The sequence below is a fragment of the Cornus florida genome, unplaced genomic scaffold (assembly GCF_030987335.1).
Source record: "Cornus florida cultivar Cherokee Brave unplaced genomic scaffold, ASM3098733v1 CherokeeBrave_3.0.0_Hap2_Chr02, whole genome shotgun sequence".
Taxonomy (NCBI): domain Eukaryota; kingdom Viridiplantae; phylum Streptophyta; class Magnoliopsida; order Cornales; family Cornaceae; genus Cornus; species Cornus florida.
Window position 1 is genome coordinate 39679229 of NW_026775572.1, and position 21436 is coordinate 39700664.

Genomic DNA, 21436 nt, shown 5'->3' on the forward strand with positions numbered 1-21436 from the left:
CAATTATACATTTCCATCAAGAAAGCAGAAAAATACAATAATAATTATTATTATTGTGAATATTAAAAAAACAATCATCAGAATAATTTTGTGAGTAGATTAAAATATAAATTTATATATAAAAAAGTCATATACATGAATAATTTTGTGAGTAGATTAATATATAAATTTATATATAAAAAAGTCATATACATGCATAATTTTGTGAGTAGGGGAGGAAAAAAATAAAAATAATAACAATAATAAATTATGTGAATGGGTCAACCGGTTATGTGTGGGTTGATCAGTCCATTTGATACACAATCTGCATATGACCCCCTATTGATGGATTGATAATGGGTTACCAATCCATTCGCGATCAACCCACTTATGACCAGCCAAAAACCCGCTGAAACCCAACCTACGTATGAGTATGTATATTGAGTGCCTTGTCTCGTCCACGGTATACACACCCAATAACAATGCATCATTTAAAAAAAAATTAATCCATCTACCTACAAAATTGCCAATACCAAAATAATAATATGATATATTTGATTGAATGGGGGTATACAAGTTGCGTTCCCAAAGCACCCAATATCTACTCCTACGTTAGAGATGACATGTATCTAATATGCGCCTCCATATGGCATCACCATTCTGTGATGGTTTATTAATGTGTAGTAGCTCTTGTATCTAGAAGCCGCAATTAGCACATTACTCTTCAAAAATAATGGTTCAAAGAACGCGCAGACACGCATACGCACAATATGCGCACTTAAGCTCAAGGCTTGCGACTATATTTTACAAAATGAGAATAATATTTACAACTTTAGAGTGCCTATGCTTTAGGGGCCAAAAGTTGAAATTGGTCTAAAAATACTTAGAACACCATTAATTTTGTCTCAAGGGCCAAGGAAAAGTGCAATTCACTAGTCTTTTACTCTTCATCAATGAAAGACTCCAGCCCATACTTGATGCCAATCTATTGAGATTTTGACTTAATTGTAGGTGCTTGGTGAATCTGATGCCTCCCAGCTGCTTCGGCTTGTTTAGCAGTCATGTCTATTAACTATAAATGTGAGTCTGAGTTGGTTGTTGGCTTATACATACAACTTGCTTGAAATACACTGCCTAAACTCATCGTATCACATATATTATGGCAAATCAGCAAGCACCAGCTCGTCCATGGTTCCGATCAGCTTCTATGAATCGCCCCCCATCCCCAGCCCCTTTAGCGCAGGCTCAACCACCTGCTCACCAGCCAAGGCCACCATTTGTCCGACCCACATTAAGGCCACCCTCAGTAGCTCAGCCTCAAGCACCTGCCCAACCTCATGCACCACCTGTTGCTGCTGCTCCTCCAGCTCACACTGCTTCGCCATCACCACGACCACCTTCTCCTGTTGCTGCACCACCTCCTGCCACCACTTCTGTCCCATCATCTCCAATCATCAAAGTTTCCGCTTCTTCTTTGCCAACGTCTCCAGCACCAAAACCATCACCAAAATCCCCAGTTGTTCCTCCAGTTGCATCCTCCTCTTCAACACCATCATCTCCTAACAAAAAAGTACTTTCAGCTTCTTCATTGCCCGGTTCTCCAGCCCACAAAGTAATGTCACCACCGGCACCACCTTCTATCTCCGCCACTGCCGCTGCCGCCACTGTCAATGCTCGTGCTGCAACACCAACATCCTCCCCAAAAATCATCAACCCTTTGGCAAAAACCTCACCTCTATCCCCCAAGATGGAGCCCGTTTCTAGTAACCCACCATCTCCTCTGGTCCTTCCTCCTGCACAAATAAAGTTTGAAGGCAAACCCGAAACCAAGATTCCATCAAAATCCGAGCAGAAAACTATAATTATGCAAGAAACCTTTGAAGAACCTAAAGTGATCATACCCAACACCTCCAATGATAAGAAAGGTTTTTATAAGACGTATTCGGACTCCAAAGATTTTGGGGTGAGAGTTATAACAATTGCAGGTGAAAACAGAGGTGCTATTATGGAATTGGGCCATCGTGGTCTGCTCAGAGATGGTAAAAAATCGGAAAGAAATAGTAATGATGAAGGGATCAACATAAAGATGGAGGACAAACCTGACAAAATGGTGCGGCCATTGAAGACTGCATTCATAAACAGCAACGTGCAGGGTGTGAACAATTCCATTCTCCTGGACAGTTCTTTCACTCACCGTGATCCTGGTGTCCACCTCTCTCTCTCTAGTAAGGCCAACGGTGGCCGTGGAGCTCATCTCAAGGACCAAAATAATTAGAGAAAGAGAGAGTATGAATAAACTTTAGTTATACAATTTTATGTAATGGGAATAAATATGAGTGATTGATGATAGTGGAAGGTGACTGTAGAGGGGTCAGGTCATCTCTGTTTATGTTTGGTATGCATGAATGAATAAACAAGTAATGGAGTTAGTAACAAATGGGGCCCTTTGTACGCATAGTATAGGAGCAATAGTTGGATCACAAAAAATTTGAAGTGCCAATAAATTCAATCTTTGTAGCAAACTATTAATAAACCAGCAACCACATATACACTTTGGCCAAGTATCCTACAAAGAGACTCAGAACCTGATCCTCTATTATGTCATTTCATCTTGTGCGGTTTTCTGTCATTAGATCAATCATGAAACAACTCACATTGCTTATGCACTACGACAACAACTTTTATATAGTGCATTGCACCAGCAATCTAGACAATGCACACGACCAAGGCACGAGATCCCTTCCATTGGAGGGGATCCGGATTCACAGATATGACACCAATAATAGAGAAGGGACATCAAAAACATTTCTTGAATGAGGTATTCAACTCAAGGGATGAATCTTAAAAGAAAACTTTATTGGTTCTACCTCCTATTTTTTAATGAAGATAATGAATCTTTTTATCGAAGTAGCAGAAAAAAAAAAAAAAAAAAAAAGGGTCCGGATCTCCTGCGGGGATGATTTGGAAGATCCAAAACCAAAAATAGTGGTACTTGCAAGTGACAACATAATGGAGGCAGTCAATCAATAAAGATTGATCCGAAATCTGATTCAAATCCAATATAGCATCTATGGGTACATAAGAAATGTATTAAATTGATTCTTTTTAATGAATAGATCCTCTCAAGTCTCCAATTACAAAGCTTTCTCTTTGTGGTTGTGAATCATTAAATTCTAAGCAAATATAATTTATTATTTCAATTATAAAAAAGTAAAAATGAAGTGCAAATGCTGAAAAGTGGTGTCAATCATCATCTCACTTATATTAGTATATTAATATAATAATTCAATTAGTCAACTTTATTAACCATATAGTTAATGCCTGTATTCATTACAGTAAATCTTTAATGAAAACATAAAGTCACAAGGTTGACTATATCAGTATTTTAGATCATTCACAAAACAACCCAACCACACCTGAACAATAAGGATCCAATTTCATTCTTGCATGAAGTGTGGTAGAAAGGGGCCATGAGCCCTTCAAACGAAGGGCTCGAGCCATTGAGGGGTTCTGAGGGACTCTCAACAGATTAGCTGAAGGGAAATCAGACACTACATCTACTAGCCAAGGAAGTAAGCCTCAATTGAGTGACAATGTCCCTGACCCTGCAAAATTCCAGACAAACAAATTTGGGTCCCTCCTCAATGGAAATATATTGCCTTAGCTTTGTTGGCTGGAAAGAGGTGTCATTCAAGACACTTAAACTTGTATACGGTAAATTAAACACTTATTGAGCTCAACAAACAATGCCTCCTAAAGATTCAACCCCCAAAGCCTTCAAGGTTATCACAAAAACTCATTCAGAACTTAAAACATGTCAATACAAACAGGATGGATTTTGCTGCATTAACATTAAAAACTAAATTAGAAATAATAATATCAACAACAATTGTAACATCAGCAGCAGTAACAATAATAACAAATTAATGATGCATCAGGTTATTATTTATGCATCAGGTTATTATTTACGAGTGCTCTAAAATGTAAAAATTGGTATAAACTTGATCCAGTGAAGAAGGGCCAATTTTTGAAGATCTTACCTAAAAGTACTTCCTTGTTCTAAAAGATAAAATACAGCGGCATCCTTAAAGCCTGTCCCATGTGACAAAAGGAAATGGTCTTTTTTTTTTGACAAGTACAAAAGGAAATGGTCACCGGTCGATGCACATGTCAAATATACATCCAACATGTCTATTAAGTGGTCAGAATGATCCCTAACCATGTCTCGTTGAAGTAGACAGACAATAACTTTATACAAAAACATGAATAGATATAAGTGATGGGATTCTAACATCCTAGTTAAGAAATTTGAGAGTCATAATTGGATGTCTTTTTCCAAATTTTCATTGGTTTTGACGTTTGATACAGATGAGACAAGACACAATGAACAAAAGAAAAATTATTTCTGTGGCGCCATGCTCGTATAGTCTGAAAGGTGTATACAGTAACAGACTATGTATTTTGGTGCTCAAAATCCTTTCTTTTCTTTCATAACTTAGTGACGACAAGATTAAGATGCAATTAACAAAACACTGGGACCAGTAATCCATGCAGCAAATTAGCATTTCTTGTATCAGGAATCAGAAAACTGTAAAATGCACCAACACAACAAATGACATGGGGAACACTTACTCGATACGTACTCAAAAGTATCCGACAGTACAATAATATATAATAAGATTATAGATCCTTAGAGCACGGCTAGGATTTCAGATACATCCTCTTGAATTACATGCAAAGAGTTCTACCACACACACGAAGTACAAGAACTATTTCATGGAATCCTGAGAGGGACTTGATACATAAAGAATATAATGCGCAACCATGCCTAGAAAGTTGTACCATCTAGCAAAGCAATCAGAGAACTTTGAAGGCTACTGTAACGCAGATTCCACACTGGAATTCAGATTAATATATTTCATCATTTCGCTTTGCTTCTTGCAGGGTACTCCATAACAACACAAGGCAAGAAAGTATTCTGATTATACCTAAAACTTCAAGACTTACGAACACTTAAGCAAGGCACTAAGAAATTGTACGATGCTGATACAAACTTAACAGGACTCCACTACTGGCAGTTTGAAACTAAGTGTCGGAATAATAAATATGATAAATATCACAATCTCGTATGACATCAGAATCAAAACTGGGAGGCTTTAACAACACCCTGGTGAGTTAGTCTAGAGACAATGAAATCCCCAAGGCCTCAAGACAAACACAAAGCCAAAGCCCTGTGCTCTTATAGCATGAAATAGCATTACATAACAACACACCACACCACAAATCTGTTGTTTCTCATACCATCATACCCACAGTGGCCTAAACATCAAATTTGAATCACTACATAGACAGAAATATCTGAAAAAAATAAGTAGCAATTAACGATAGAACTCTATGCATCAATTATACCAGTCAATCTGTAGGAGGCTATTGAGCAGCTGGTGCAGAAGATCACTAAGATACATTTGACCAGTAACACTCACAAAACATGCGTTAAAGCAATTAGTGTCATGCATACTCCATTTGCACTCTTTATTGACCAAAGCACCTTTTGGTGCCCTTGACACTATAAAGCACATTCGACCTCAACTGGCCAAAAGTGAAAGGTATGTGTGTATATATATATAAGCACAAAACTATCTCACTCACCCAGTCACTTGTGAAATGAGCTTTGGAAAATGTCTTATAACCAATTGGGTAGTTGCATAGCAAAATGGCAACATCAATATGAAGCAATCATAGAACTTTGAAGACCATTTATACACACATATGTTCTACACTGAACTTCGGCTTAAAAGAACTTCATCACTTCACAAAACCCAAAACAAAAGGACTCTGATTCGGACTCCCAATGCTTAAAATAAGGTCATAGAGACCAATTTAGCTGAAGAAACAAGAAATTTTTCGATCATTTGAGAGAGGCAAACTCAAACTATGTTTGGCAACACAAACCTGAACAAAGAAGTTTGAATCAGTGAACAGTTTGTAAATGTTGGTGCCAAAAACAAATGTTAATTTAGCACCCAAGTTCCCTTTTCTCTATATTTCCTTGCAACTGAACTTAAAGAAGCAAGGGGCTATCTGGTGCTCCACATTTTTCTACCTAAGTCAAGCAATATCGTAATGACAATGTAAATATATAGATATATATGTATGCATACGAGAAAGAACCCTAGTTCGTTACCAATACCAACAACACATTTTCAGATGAGGAAAGCTAATCAGTGACAAGCCACTGTGATTGCGCAGTCCCTACCCTTTGTGGCTGACACGTGTTGCCTTAGGTGACTTTTGTTTTCTGGGATCGCTCCCCTCTTGAGGACTTCTTTTAAATTCTCTCTTACTTATCAAAATAATAATAATTTACTTGTACTTTTTCTTCAATAACTCATATGAGTTACACATGGATCAAAAAATTGTAAGAAAATGAAAATTTGACTACATCTAAAGTTCTTTATATAATTTTTTTTCCCCCATAACTTTGTGCTTGCCAATTATTTAATTTTTTTTAAAAAAAATATACACACACAGATAGATAGATATATATATATATATATATATATATATATTAATCGAATGAAAAATCAAATATTGAAATATATATATATATATACATATAGAGAGAGAGAGATGATTATCCTATGTATTATATAACATAGGACTGCATGGTAAATTTTGTTCTCTACTACTAAAAATTGTGCATTTACGTTCATGTAAAATATATATTAAATAGGTTAATAGTTTGATTCAATTTTACCTCAACTCCGAAGCAAACCATTATCAACCATTCTTTAATTTTAGAACCGAAACCGAACCATTCTATCATAGAATTGAACCAAACAACATGGTTTAGTCTGATCCGGTTTATCAATTCTAATAATTTTTGTGCACTCCTAATAATGTAACTTGTCCGCCTCTTTGCTCTAATATTAGTGGTTCGGGTTTGGAACAAGTTGTCCCATCGGGGGAACATTCGATAAAACGAAGTTAGGCAGGAATAATGGATCCGAGAAGGGAAAAACAATATTCCCCTTAGGATATGCTTATAAACAAAACCAGCCAGACCTGTCAACCGGCTGCAAAACCAACCAAAATGATCCAGGTCCCAATTTCTAAAGCACATCAATATATCATATAAACAGGTAAAATGACCCGTACCCGCCCCAATGACCCTCTGTCTCGCTAAAAGATTAAAACTTTCGGATTTGAAACCCCAAACAGAAGGCCTCTGATGTTTGGTCCGAATTTGGAACCAGTTCTGGCAGATCCCACCCAAAGTATGACCTGGATTGTTAAATGTTAATAAGATATATGATTTTTTCCTTTTCTGTTGTTTTTTTTAAGAAAATGATACTTAAACCGAAACTCCTGACCTATTTCTTAAGGATACATGTTTTCAACCAAAATCACGATGTGTTTTCAGTCTCAACAGTTTTAACCAAACAAAGTTTCCAGTAAAATCAATGTAAGGGCCAGAAAAGCAATGCAAAGAAATAGAAAATGAAATGGAAAATTTATGGAAACAAAACAGTCTGCATCAAAACTCTATCCACCGTCTCTAGGAATACACAAGCAATCCCTTTGCACTTTTCTATACAAACTATACTATAATGGTAGAATAGCATCATTTCGAACGTATAGGGTTTGGATGTTATATCTACCTCCGTTTATACGACGTTCACCCGATTAGTAGCAGTTGGCCACCCAAAAAGCCCTCGGCATTGTTGATAATATAGCCAAAAGAAAGAGGGAGGAAACAGCCCTCATTGGAAACAAACGCTAAAAGAAGACCGAGATGTTTACAGCTGTTAGTTCATCGGAGGTGTCGGTTGAGGAGGAGGCAGTGAAGGGAGGAGGGTCTTAGAAAGAGCTAGGTTTAGTAGACCATCTCGACGTGAGACAATATAGTAGTGATTTATTTGTAAAATACTTTACGAGTCTTACCGACACAGCGCATTTTGTTTTTTTTTTATTATTTGAAAGGCACAAATCAAATAAAGACATACAAATAATTAAGCAATACAATAAAATGAATAATAGGTTCAGATTTATTAAGAAATAGTCACCGCTCTAGAACGGAAATCACCAAGAGAAAAGAGCAGCAAACTGGAGTGACTAAAGGTCAAACCATCATCAAGGCAACAGCTCCAAAACTGTATCCACAAGGCGCCTCCACACACCCAACTCCGCACAAGATCAAATCAAGCCAGAGAAAAACAAAAATCGACCTAGATCAGAGATCTAGCCAAAGGAAAAACAACATATCCACCCTGTCGAGTCTGAAACAAACCAAATAAAAGCAGATCTAGTCATACAAAAACAAAAAAACAACGTGAAAAACCACCCACATGCGAACTTATTGTGACACGCCGATGTTATTAACACGTGGGAGGCAAGCAAGGTCACCTCCCCACTCCCATGGAAGGGAACAGGGAGCAAAGCAGAAAGGGCCGAGCGGCTACAAGAGAGATAGGCAAGAGAGAGAACAGAGGAAGTTAGAGATGGCTGTAAACTCCAAGAGAGCACATTACTAGTTCAAAATTAGATTGGTTTTGCGTTCAGATCTATTATCTAGTAGTATGGCTGTGTTTGGCGTGGCTTCTGGAGGCTTCAAAATAGGCTTTTAAGTCCAGGAAGGAATTCACAAAAAAATTGAGTGTTAGGTAAATATTTTTAAAAGGGCTTCCTTATAAAGCCCAACTCTTCAAAAGTCCATTCTACCGAAGCAACAAAATGAGGCTTCTCAAATTCACTTCTCGGGAAGCAAGGAGGGTTTTAAGTGATAAATATTGTTGTTACAATTTTGACCTTATAAATTATAATTTTTTTTTCAAATTAACCTTCGTTCTCAATTTTATTACGAAAGGAATCTATGTCTTCTAGGGGAGATGACGAACTAACAGGAAAAAGAAAATTCGCATGAAGCGTACTTTCTCGCCGGAGTTCCGCATAGCCCACTAGTGTTTGGATTTCTGCTAGAGAATATTATTTAGGATTTTGAAGATGAATTTGAGTGTTGCTACACTCCTAATCATAGTATTTTTCATCAAATTCTCCATTCCCAATTTGCCACTGCCCTAGAATCCATTATCGAATCATCGTTTCTGTAAGTTCACCTCTATCAATCTCTAGAATTTCTTTGACCAATGAAGAGTTTTGGTATGTTTCGTCTCCTATGGAAAGTTTTAAAATTCCTACGAATACGCAGAAAAAAAATTCCTACAAAAAATTTCGTATGGAGGCAAAAAAAACCCGCAGGCAAAAAAAATTCATATAAAAAAATTTCGTTTGGAATAGGCGGGCAAAAAAATTTCCGAGAGAAAATTTAGGACTAACATTCCTATCAACAAAATTTGCAATTGTCTAAATACTACTGCTATATATATTATCTTTCTCCCTTTCAATCTTTAGTAGCTCTTTCAATTTCTGCAAATTCTCTGCATGATTCATAAGTTGCAAAACTCGAACTCAGGTTAGACATGATTTTTTAAGTGCATCATAGAACAATTCATTTCTTCTGCAAAATCATTCTCATTGTTGTTGAATATGTTATTTTCCTTCTATATTCGAGACATGAACTTTTCGGTCAATTTGATGTTGTGAAGATGTATTATCACATATTATCTCCTCTTTCTTGCTAGTTATCATCATTGGATTTTTGTCAAGGTGTTTATATATTGATCTATAGCACTGGTTTTTCTAATTTCAAAGTTGTAGAATTTGGTACATGTCTCTATTTATCAAAATAATAATAATAATAATAATAATTGATATGTGTCTCTGTTTTTGTAATTTGTTGCAATTTGACTGATTTGTCAAACTTGATAGTGTGTCCGAAAAAGAAAAAAAAAAAACTTGACAGTGTGACAAACTTTATTTATTTTTTTGATAGATGCTGATGCACTGTTTTTTTTCTTTGTGGTTTTTGATGCCTTGTGAGTTCACTTCCTCTATGGGTAAGTGTCTTGCGAGGGCCGTGAGACCTGGTTTTGGTTCAATCTCTTTGTGATATCATGGACAGTTTGGGAATGCTATCACGTTGTGATCTACTTTCTTCTAGCTAAAGGATGGGATTCATTCTGTTCATTTTTTGTTGTTTTCTCTGTACTATGTCTTTTTTTTTTCCTAAATGGTTTTCTCTGTACTATTTCATTTTTTGTTGTTTCTCTGTACTCTGAAGTTGAGGTTATTTTAATTCTTTATAGATTATTAATTTTATGGTATGAAATGAGCTCTTATAATGAGGACATAGGAAATGGGGGCAACTTTAATTCTTTTTATTTTTATGTATTCATCTATGTATTTATGGATGTATCATGCATTACATGTTTGTAGCTTATTACTGTGCCTAACTTGCTCACAAACATGCATGTTGTACCATGCATTTTGATTGTCCAAGCTAATTTGTTATATTATGTTATAGATGGCAAATAATGAAACAGGTGGGTTATCAATGCAAAGTCAAAAGAGTGAAAAAAAGGGAAAAGCAATTTGGAATAATGAGTTGCATAGTATTTTTGTACAATTATGTTATGATCAAATGTTAAAGGGAAATAAAAAAGGGATTGTCCTTAGTAAGGAAGGATGGAATTATGTACTGCAAAACTTTCAAAGGAGAACTGAAAAAAATATGACAAAAAATAGATGAAAAAATGTGCCTCCTTCGTTTGATGATATCCCTATTCATATGCGCAACAATCCTAAATATTGGCCTCATTTTAAGGTAATTTATGTACTTCTTTCATAATTAATTATATTATTATATTTTATCATTATTTCATTGTTAACTTCATAACAATCTTTTTTGTAGGCTTGCATTGGTGCAATCGATGGAACGCATATTGATGCAGTGATTCCAGTCGATCAACAACTTGCATATCGTGGACGTAAAGGAGATTGCACACAAAATGTGATAGCTGCTTGCTCATTTGATATGAAATTCACATTTGTTTGGGCTGGATGGGAGGGATCGGCTCATGATTCTCGTATACTTAACGAAGCTCTTGGTAGGCCAAATTTGAATTTTCCCAAGCCTCCAAGTGGTTCGTATAATTTTTTTTTTCTTTTTTCTTTTATTTTATTTTTTTTTTTATGTAACTTTTTTTTATATATTTTTCTTTTTCTTTTTGTAGGTAAATATTATGTTGTTGATGCTGGGTATGCTAACATGCCAGGATATTTAGCACCATATAAAGGAGTACGTTATCATTTACAAGAATTTCAAAGAAATCGCCAACCAAGAGGAGTTAGAGAACTGTTTAATTATGCTCACTCATCTCTTAGAAATATAAATGAATGTTGTTTTGGAGTTTGGAAGGCTCGGTGGGCAATTTTAAAACATATGGCTCCTTTTCCATTCCCAACACAAAGGTTAATTGTGATTGCATCAATGGCATTACACAATTATATACGACAAGAAGCAATAGCGGATGCCGAATTTCGACGATATGATGATGATGAAGGTTATGCCAGTGACAACGATGATATGTACACGCGTGTTACTTTATCGGAATCTAGTGGAACGGTGGACCAACAACAAGAGATGAGCATTATACGTGATGGGATTGCTAATTCAATATGGCAATCAACTAGATAAATTGTTCCTTAGTCTATTTATGTCTTAGGATTGATTCTAAAATTTTAATTTATTTATTTTGAATAATTATTGTTTATTTGGAATTAGTATTTAAATTATTGATCATGTTTACTTTATATATAAATGGAAATTTATTGTCTTCTTTAAATAATATTTAACATATCGATTATCCATTTTTAGTGGTAGAAGTGTTCTATCTAATTGTTCATTATAATTTATGTTAATTACAATTATTATTATTATTTTTTTGATGTTGATATGATTCAATATTTGTGTCAAATAGAATGTAAAGATATTATTGTAAACTTGTAGTTATTTAATAGTAGAAGGACTTTGGTGACTTTGCAACCAAACACATATCGTGTGAGTAAAATCACTTTTGTACATAAAAGAAGTTCTCAAAAGTAAGGTTTACCAAACGCCTTTCTTATTTCTAAATTCCTTCCTATAAGTGATTCTTAAAAGCCCGTTATAGTGAAAGGACTTTTCACAACAGGAAGCTCATCTGAGCAACTACGAGAAAGATGGGTAAGAGAGAGAACAGAGGAAAAGTTAGAGGCAGCTATAAACTCCGAGAGAGCACATTACTAGTTCAAAATTAGATTGGTTTTGCGTTCAGATCTATTATCTAGTAGTATATGTTTGGTATTTAATTCATAAATGATAAGGGAAACTTATTTTTCATCATTAAGTACAGTAAATTTTTTTTTTAATAAAAAAAGTTCATGAAATTCTTCATCTCTTAAAAAATAAATAAAAATAATTAATATTCACCTTTTAATTTTATTATAATTAAAGATACAATCATAACTGTCCACTCCAACACATGATATGATATTGGATTGGAGCACAAATAAATTTGTGATTGAGTTTTACCCTAATAGGGTTTCAACCATTTGGAGATATCATCATAGCACTTCCCCTCTCCATAACCGGTCAATGTGGGAATGTGCGCATTTAACTCATTTTGATGTGGGAGGTGATAGTCTATTATTGCCTCTAGCACTCGTCTACAAGGTCGTCATAATTATCTCTTTAGGGTCACGATGTCCTCGTTGGTCACACTTTCGACTGCCATATACACAAAGCTTGGAATTTGATTGTGAGGGTACATTAACACATGATAAAATATATATATTTTTTTTGTAAAAAAAATAAATAAATAACATCGTTGGCCTTTGCCTTGTACATTTTCCTATACATAAATACATTGCTTAACCATTTTCGAAAAAAAATAAGGGCATGTTTGGTTTGTAACTATGAAAATAGTTCTTAAGAATTCAGACAACATAAAATAGTTTTCAGATAATAATAAAATACAGTTCTCTGAAAACATTCCTTTTTAGAACTGAGTTTTTAAAAAATAGTTTTCAAAAAATTAAACCAAATCAAAATTTTGTGTACAATTTTTTATTTTTAATTTTTTTAAAACAAAAAATTGTTCCCACAATTAGAATCAAACAAATTCTAAAAAAATCCCTTAGGCCCAGCAGTCCAGCGAAAATGCTAGGATTAATCATTTATAACTGATGTTTAGGGTTTAGACTTATCCTGAACCATCTTTTGGTGATACATATCCATAGTCACATATAGAAAAAGTCGTCCATTTTACAATAATGCTCTCCCACAATGGTAACACAAATGGTCAACATTGTAATTTTCTTTTCCTTTCGCCAAGTGAAAGTTCCATTGCTTTTGCAATCAGGTTCTGTGATATTGTAATTCAGTGTCTAATTGCTACCCAATGAAGAAATCTTTCACGAACATTGAGTGAAAAAAAGAATATGAAACATGTCATAAGAAATATTGATTAATTTTTTTGTGTTTTCAGTTTTGCTGAACAACTAGAATCAAATCATATTTGATTAATTGACAATGCAGCAAAAGTGCAGATCACAAAACAACAGTTGATCCGTGCTCACAATATGACATCATATTTTAAATATGTTATTGTTTTTAAGATTTAAGCAGGTGATTAACAGTCCAAACCTATAACCGATCACTTTTTTAATACAGAATTTAGAATACAACAGGAGAGGTATTATGAAGAGGAGTTTAAATTTGGTTGTAACTCAATAGAATAATAAATTTTTAAAGAGGCAAAACTGCAAATAAAAAATAGAAAATATTTATTTTTAAATAAAAAAAGTATTAATAAGGGATAAAGGAATATGCAAAGATGCGGGCCTATAGAAAACAAGGCCCAAAACAAAACGTTCAAGACCCAAAGTAGTCCACCCAACAAGAGCACAAGGAAAACATTCCCAACCTCGTTTGGCATGTACTTTGTTTTACGCATTTTGTTTTTGGCTAAAACAGAAACAGTATTTTTACTATAGCTGTCTCTCACAATCTCATCTCTCTTTCCCATTCTCTCCATTAATATGTCTCAACCATCCAGCAAGTCAAAGACACGGATTTACCGGCTTCATCATCTGATCATCTTCCTCACGTGCTCCATCAAAATTTTTTCTGCCATGGGATGTAATATTAGTGACAACCAGTTTACAATTTTCTATTCTGTATTTTTATTTTTATTTTTTTGCTATTGTATTTTCTTTTAGCTATGGCTCAAATATGGGAATTGTGGGAAGAGAAATAGTTAAGAAAAGAAATAGTTTTGGAACCCTGGAACCAAACCGAACAGTACCAGTATTTACGGTTCGGTTCGGTTCTAGTTCTCAACGATTCGGTTCCGGTTCTAATTTTTGGGAATCATTGGGAACGGTTTCGGTTCCGATTCGATCAAAAATTGTACCGAACCGCACCGTGCGCACCCCCAAAAGGAGCAGTGAAAGGACGGTAGTGTTTTTGGACTTATTATTTACAAATGCATCATTTTATGAAATAACCAAAAATGGTCATTTAGTATATGAAGGGTGTGATATGCACTGTAAGCATTTTATGAACACCCATTTGTTTGTTTGTTTATTTTTTTTTTTTTCAAATAAATATTGAATACACATTTGTTGCTATGTAAATATATATATATATATATATATATATATATATATATTTGTAAAAATTTAATGCAAATTATAAAGTATAAAAAATTAAATGTATATTGTTTAAATATAATGAATAAGTGTCTTTGATTTAAATTTTTAATTATATTTAATGAAAACTGATAACTATATTAAAATTTAAATTGGGAATAATTTTTTTCTTTTTCATAATTATAAAAAAATATTGAAGTTTTCATTCCACATGATATACTGTACATTAATTTGACAATTGTGACAATAAATTTTTATTTTGTTTTTAAGAGAGAGGGATAATACACTGTTAGTGAAAATTATAGAGAAATTTTTTTTTTCTTTTAAAAAGGTTAGAGAAAATCCTTAAAAGTGAGTTCAATATAGTTAATGTGCACATAACACTCCTATACTATGATATTATTAGCATACACACCCCCCCGGGCACCCCCTAGGCATTTTCGGAAGAGTAAAAGAGCAAAACGGATATTACAACATTACTTTACGTGAATTTTTTTATTGAGAGGTGAAAAGAATATAGGTGTTTTTAGCACACTTTTTCAAATAGGGGATGAAAGTGCTAAGCAAAGTATACATTAGGGATATTTTTTGCAGTTGACTCACGTATAAGCACTCGTATATAGTGTTGTCCAAAATATGGTCTAAGTATACCATATACTATAGTACTATTTATTTAAATATTATGTAAAAATATAATGTTTATATATATATATATATATATATATATATATAATTATTATTATAAAATAATAATCTATATATATAATTACTTATAATATATAGTTGAATATAATAAAATAAAAACTATAAAATAAAGAAACCTGATTAAAAGTCGAGGCTAGAATTATTATATGTCCTTAAGACAGATTCGCCCCACTATGGTGCTAACAGACTCAATGGCGTCTATCTCCTAGGATACAATAACTTGTCTTCCTTCGGTAGTAGCACTGCAAACCAAAGGAATATGTGAACTGGCTCGGTGTAGTACTTTCTGACTCGAAGTCAAACTCGAACTCACTGACTAAAGATCGAACCCAAAGAGTAGGGCTGTAACCCACAGACACTTATAGAAGAAAAGAGAGGAAGAAGTTAATTCAGAAAGGAGAAGAATGATTTCTGAATGGTGTGATTGCAAATGACCCCAAAGGGTGGTATTTATAGGCAACAAACTGCCTTTTCGGGTATGGGTGCAACCATGGGTCATGTTTGTTCAGTACCGGGTACAACCATGGGTCATGTTGGTTCAGTACTAGGTGCAACCCTTTGGAAACAGATGCAACTCTTTGGAAAACAGATGCAACTCTTCAGAAAAGAAATGCAACCCTTTGAAAAAAAAAAACTAATTTTTAATGTCAAAAGCCAACCACCCATTTAAATAAGCCCAGCCCAAAATTAACGGCCCAATTTCGTTTAGTAAAAAATTAACCACACTTTTTAATCAAACCAAACCCAATTTTGTTTAATAAAAAATTAAACAGATTTCACAATTAAGCCCAGACCGGGTCGAGCGGGCAGGCAGGGAGCGCACGCGTGTGGTAGATGGTTTGAACCCAAGCTTGCCTAGGTTCTCCCCCTCTTAAAAACTTAGGTGTCATTAGGCCCAAATCCAAATCCCATACTTAGCTTATTTAAACTTAAAATGGTTTCAATTTTTGCAACCCATTTAGGCTTATCAAACACATCACTTTGGAGCTAATTTCTTATTCACCTGGAAAAGGATTTAAGAAAGTAAATATACCACGTTCATCTCCTTGCAGAGAGCAACGCGCTCGTCTATAGATCTGCAAAAATTTCTTAGCAAAATCTATTCCAATTCTCATCCAAAGTTAATGCCCCCGTTTCCAACATATAGAGAGAGAGACTTGTTTCGTTTTGAAGACAGTGTTATCGATCTTGATTTAAGAAAAAGCTAAACTCGATTAAGATGAAATGACCTAAAATCCAAACCCGATCAACATGGAAGAGTCATGTTGATGCGTGGGTGTTGAATGAGCTTCATGTTTAGTGTCGAGTGAGCGATGGAGAAAGTTTCTATCGGGTTAAAAATTTGATATCAATTCTGTGTGGATTTAGTATTCGAAATCTTTGGCCATCCCAATTCCCATGAAATTCACATTGTTGAATTAGGATGTCTAGAATTGTAATGCAATTCCAAATCCAAATTAATTTGTAACGTTCAAATAGTAGATTTGGAATTAAAGCTCCTAATTCCAAAACCCCAACATGGTGTTGCCAAACACACCATAAGTCACAAGGTGGACTATACAAGTATTTCAAATCATTCATAAAACAACCCACCCACACCTAAACAATAGAAGCTTCAAGGATCCAATTTCTTTCTTGCATACAGTATATATAGTAGGGAGGACATTGCCATACACTAGATCAACTAACCAATTAAGCAAGCCTCAATTGACTAACAACATTCTCGACCTTGCAAAAATTTTAATTTTTTTTTAGAGTTTGAATAAAAGGAAAAAGAAATGTATAAGAAAATTCAGTTTCTTGCATATAAAAATATTATTTTCAGAAAAGTTTGAACGTAATAGGAAACTAAAATATAGAGGCACAAAGCTTAAATTTTCTTGTGTTTTATAGTGGTATGTTTTGTTAAAAATCAAGAAATCCTACTATCCTGAAAATTTGTATCTTCCACAATTTTCTTTTTTTAAAACTAAAGCATATATATGTATTAACAATATATGTTTACCCATGCGGGTTTTGCATAGTTGGATGGTAAGACATTTTTGATAGCTAAACAATGTATCGAGTGTGATTTCACCTGTGTCATAGGGTTGATACTGGTGGGGGTCCTCCAATTAGAAGAAATTTTTTATCCAAAAAATATGTATTAATAAGGATAAAGGAATATGCAAAGATGCGGGCCTACAGAGAATAAGGCCCAAATCTAAACAACCTAAAATAGTCCACCCAACAAGAGCCCAAGGAAAACATTCCCTCAACCAAAAACACAGCCTACAGAAGCAAATGATTAGAGTAGGTCCAATGGACAAAAAATCCACGATTTTAGGCCAGGTTTGGATATTAGACTGCTCCAATGGGGTCGCCAAAAATTGGGCCCTACCCAATGGATCGCGAAATGGGTCGTGGTATTCCGCGGCCCTATTGGCGAGCCACGGGCTTGCCGTGCGGGCCCGCATCCATTTTCTTTTAATTTTTTAATTCTGGCCCAAAACTAACATTTAGCCCAAAACACTGTTCCTAAGGGCATGTTTGCCTGAAAAAAAAAAAAAGAAAAAAAATCAGTTTTTTGGCTGATTTTGGTCTGTTTTTTTTTCTTTTTTTCTTTTTTTTTTCCCTCAAAATAATTGAACCAAAGAGCCGTTAAGGCACTGTTTAGCTGACCCAAACAGTGCCTTAACGGCTATATTGGCACAAAAACCTATTTTTTGAATTTTTTTTAAATAATTATATGTATATATACATTTATTTTTTTAAAAAAAAACCTTTCATTGTTTATTTCAAATATGATTTTTTTATTAAAAAAAATACGTCTTTGTTTTCACTATAAATTAATAAATCAAATGATATTAATTAAGATTTCATACATATTGGCTAAATAATTTATCAACAAACAAGTTAATTATTTATTTCAAAATAAAACATTACACAATAAATATTCCATTACATAAACTTCATAACAATTTAAAAATAAAATAATGCAACATAAATTAAACACGTTCTTCACTAAAGCGGTTCCACAAATTTTTAATTAAATCTTTCCTCAACCGCATATTTGTCTCCTTGTTACAAATTTAGACTTGGCGGGAGTAGATGTGTGCCGCTAAGACTGATGGATTATGAATTAAAGTGGGAATTGAGATTATCTCCTCTGGTGGCAGAGTCCATCTTCCCATATTGGCACGGCGCTCATCTTCAATGATCATGTTGTGAAGGATGATGCACGTTTTCATTGTAAGGTACAAGTCCCCTTTATCCCAAAAATGCACTGGTCCTTGCATTATTGCCCACTTGCTCTGCAAGACCCCAAAAGCTCATTCCACATCTTTCCTACAGGCCTCTTATCTCTGAGCAAAAAGTTTTTCTTTTACTGTAGTTGGTTGCGAGATAATCTGCATCAAAGTTGCCCACTTAGGGTATATACCATCAGATAGGTAATACCCCATTGTATGGTAATGGCCATTCACAACGAAATTAACCGGAGGAATTTGGCCAGTAACGATACTGTCGAATACGGAAGAATGATCCAGCACATTAATATCATTGTATGAACCCGACATTCCAAAAAATGCATGCCAGATCCATAAATCTTTTGAGGCAACCGCCTCCAATATGAGCGTAGGCGTATGAGAGCATCCTTTGTGCATGCCATGCCATGCCACAAGACAATTCTTCCACTCCCAATGCATACAGTCGATAAAAACAAGCATACCTGGGAATCCTCTCTCCTCCCCTTCTTGAAGTTGTCGTGCTATTTTGGCTTCATTAGGTGGGTGCATGTACTCTTCCCCATACACACCAATAACGGCCTTACAAAATGTCATTAGGGTTTCAATGGCAGTGCTCTCGCCAATTTTAATATACTCGTCACAATGATCAGCTGCACAACCATATGCGAGTATACATATTACAGTTGTCATCTTTTGTATAGAAGATAACCCTAAATGACCTATTGCATCCCTTTTTTGGATGAAATAGTCGTCATAAGCTTTAACATTATTCAGGATACAAAGAAATAGTTCTCATTGGATCCTGAATCATCTGTGAAAATACTCCAATGGATATGTACAATTCTCGTCAAAGTAGTCTTTCATTAGTTGACGGTGGTGGCTTCCCTTTCAATCATGATGAATGTACCACCTCTTACGCGGTTTAAAAACTTGCTCTATTATCTCTGGGTTCACTGAATTTAAAATTTCACGAAAGGCGTCTTGATTACGTTGAATCATCGTGTCAATAACATTATCTGATGAAGAGGATGATAAAGATGATAATGAAGAAGATGAAGAATTAAAGCCTGACAAAGGAAAAAACCGTGATAAGGAATCCATTGGAATTTTGAGATTGAAAGAGATGTGAATTGATATTTTGCTACAATAAGCTAGATAAATGTAATAATGATGAGATGAATAAATGGTTGTTTATATAACATGAAAAATATAGCCATTATAAATATAGCCGTTAGGAAAAAGTTAAAAAATAAATTTTATTTTAAATTTTAAAAATATTAAAATATTAATATTTTTGGAGAGCGAAAATGCACCATTGGAGTGCATGCGATAGCTAAAAGTTGGAGACTGTAAAACGCTGACGTGGCTATGGGAAAGACTGATGTGGCTATTGAAAAATGTTGATGTAGCAAATTCGGAGAGCCTAATTTTAGAGAGTCTATTGGAGATGCTCTTAGTAAGATGACTATTTTAACCTTTTATCATTAGAACTATTTTTGTCATGATGCCCATGTCACTCCATGAATCCCACCTCATCTCATGTCTTTTATATTTTACGGGGGTAAAAAAGAGTTTCATTACAAATATTTACTAAATTCATAATACTAACAAAAAAAATTGTTTTTATTTTTAGTTTTCTTATGCATTTAGGTAAGTAACTCAAAGTAGTTTTTTTATTTTATTATATTATTATTATAATTATTATTATTAATAGGGCCCCTTAACAACTCGACTAATCCCCTAGTACCCGGAAGGGCGCCTCCCCACCCCGGCCTGGTAAGTCACTACAGAGGCAGTGGAAGCTAGCCACAAAGAACACCCAATGGGACTCGAACCCCAAACTTTGAGTTTGCTAAGCTCCAAAGTCCAGCGAGTAAACTGCTGAACCATATCCAAAGTGGATTAATTAACTCAAGTTGTTTTTATAATAATATCAATTATTAGTCTTCCACCTTAAAAGATAAATGAGATACTATTATTCATCTATTTAAAAAAAAAAATTATTATTAAATAATTCACTAGCTACGTCTATTATCTCTTTCTTCCTCATTCTTTCATAAAGGCGATTATCGACTAAAAGTTATAGTTGTGATATTGTCAGTTAAAACTGTTAAATGAGTACAAAATGCAAACTAATATTACGTGTCTCCCATATATATAATATAAATTGTTAAAAATACAAAATTATATAGTTTTGACTCATTACAAACTACACCACACAACGCAAGAAAAAAAATTTAAATAAAATAAAAATATTTACTTGTATGATGGCAAAATTATGTAATCCAAAATTATTTAATAATTTACTCCTTTTTGCCATTTTCTATACAACCTACATCATAATTAATGGCATCATTTTGAGTGCATAGGGTTTGGTTTGGTTGTTACATCTACATGATTCGGAGAAAAACCTAACCGCCAATTCCTTTGAATTAGGAATTACCGACCAGTTTTCTCTCAATTTATTCTCGTAATTAAGATGTAATATTGATGCACATATTATATAATTCATTTGACTGGTTTTTATTATTCAAAATTCATATGAGCTTTGTATTATTTTGTTAGCAAGATAGAGAGAGAAAATATGGTTATGTACTGTTTTGAGTTGAATAAATACAATGTACATAAAAGATTAGGTGAGGAATGAAAGTTAGTGTTAAGGTAGGTGATTAATGAACAAAATTATTTATGTATGCTAAGTAGTTAGGTGAAGGCTACTCAATGTCCGACATGACAAAACACAATTCGACTGATTCAATATGGATTATCGTCCATGACCACGTCAGCACTGACTTTCTTAAAGATCACTCGGAGGTGCTGACAGCATTCTTATCAATAGATTTCCACGTTTGCAAATGGGAGCCAGAGATGCATCTATTTGAGAGGGGCTATAACCCTCTCCATGGAACCTCTCACTCGAGGGTGTCCATGGC

The 21436-nt window shown here is 34.4% G+C and overlaps 3 protein-coding genes and 2 non-coding genes across 5 annotated transcripts; 2 read left to right on the forward strand and 3 right to left on the reverse strand.

Annotated features, from left to right (window-relative positions):
* The first annotated feature begins 1138 nt into the window (after positions 1-1138).
* LOC132296098 (vegetative cell wall protein gp1-like) lies at positions 1139-2254 on the forward strand. Its single transcript, XM_059794339.1, has one exon. It carries the CDS (start codon positions 1139-1141, stop codon positions 2252-2254), a length of 1116 nt encoding a protein of 371 aa, XP_059650322.1.
* Positions 2255-4831: 2577 nt separating this feature from the next.
* On the reverse strand, positions 4832-4910 carry LOC132298097 (small nucleolar RNA R160). Its single transcript, XR_009479522.1, has one exon. It is a non-coding gene; the product is annotated as a small nucleolar RNA R160 (small nucleolar RNA).
* An 800-nt stretch (positions 4911-5710) lies between these two features.
* LOC132298102 (small nucleolar RNA R160) lies at positions 5711-5794 on the reverse strand. The gene has a single exon (XR_009479527.1). It is a non-coding gene; the product is annotated as a small nucleolar RNA R160 (small nucleolar RNA).
* A 2557-nt stretch (positions 5795-8351) lies between these two features.
* On the forward strand, positions 8352-11575 carry LOC132296099 (uncharacterized). The gene is made up of 4 exons (XM_059794340.1): positions 8352-8486; positions 10790-11021; positions 11112-11176; positions 11297-11575. Exons 1-4 carry the CDS (start codon positions 8352-8354, stop codon positions 11573-11575), a joined length of 711 nt encoding a protein of 236 aa, XP_059650323.1.
* A 7039-nt stretch (positions 11576-18614) lies between these two features.
* LOC132296100 (uncharacterized) lies at positions 18615-19604 on the reverse strand. The gene is made up of 2 exons (XM_059794342.1): positions 19421-19604; positions 18615-19261 (listed from the first exon to the last, which is right to left on the reverse strand). Exons 1-2 carry the CDS (start codon positions 19602-19604, stop codon positions 18615-18617), a joined length of 831 nt encoding a protein of 276 aa, XP_059650325.1.
* Between the last annotated feature and the right edge of the window lie 1832 nt (positions 19605-21436).

Bases quoted from the DNA above. Each gene is read 5' to 3' on its own strand.
- LOC132296098 (XM_059794339.1), top strand. From the start codon at position 1,139: ATGGCAAATCAGCAAGCACCAGCTCGTCCATGGTTCCGATCAGCTTCT.
- LOC132296099 (XM_059794340.1), top strand. From the start codon at position 8,352: ATGTTATTAACACGTGGGAGGCAAGCAAGGTCACCTCCCCACTCCCAT. The intron at 8,487-10,789 runs GTAAACTCCAAG...TCTTTTTTGTAG, and splicing joins AGAGGAAGTTAGAGATGGCT to GCTTGCATTGGTGCAATCGA. The intron at 11,022-11,111 runs GTTCGTATAATT...TTCTTTTTGTAG, and splicing joins TTTTCCCAAGCCTCCAAGTG to GTAAATATTATGTTGTTGAT.
- LOC132296100 (XM_059794342.1), bottom strand. From the start codon at position 19,604: ATGGATTCCTTATCACGGTTTTTTCCTTTGTCAGGCTTTAATTCTTCA. The intron at 19,262-19,420 runs GTAAGAGGTGGT...ATAATGTTAAAG, and splicing joins AGAGCAAGTTTTTAAACCGC to CTTATGACGACTATTTCATC.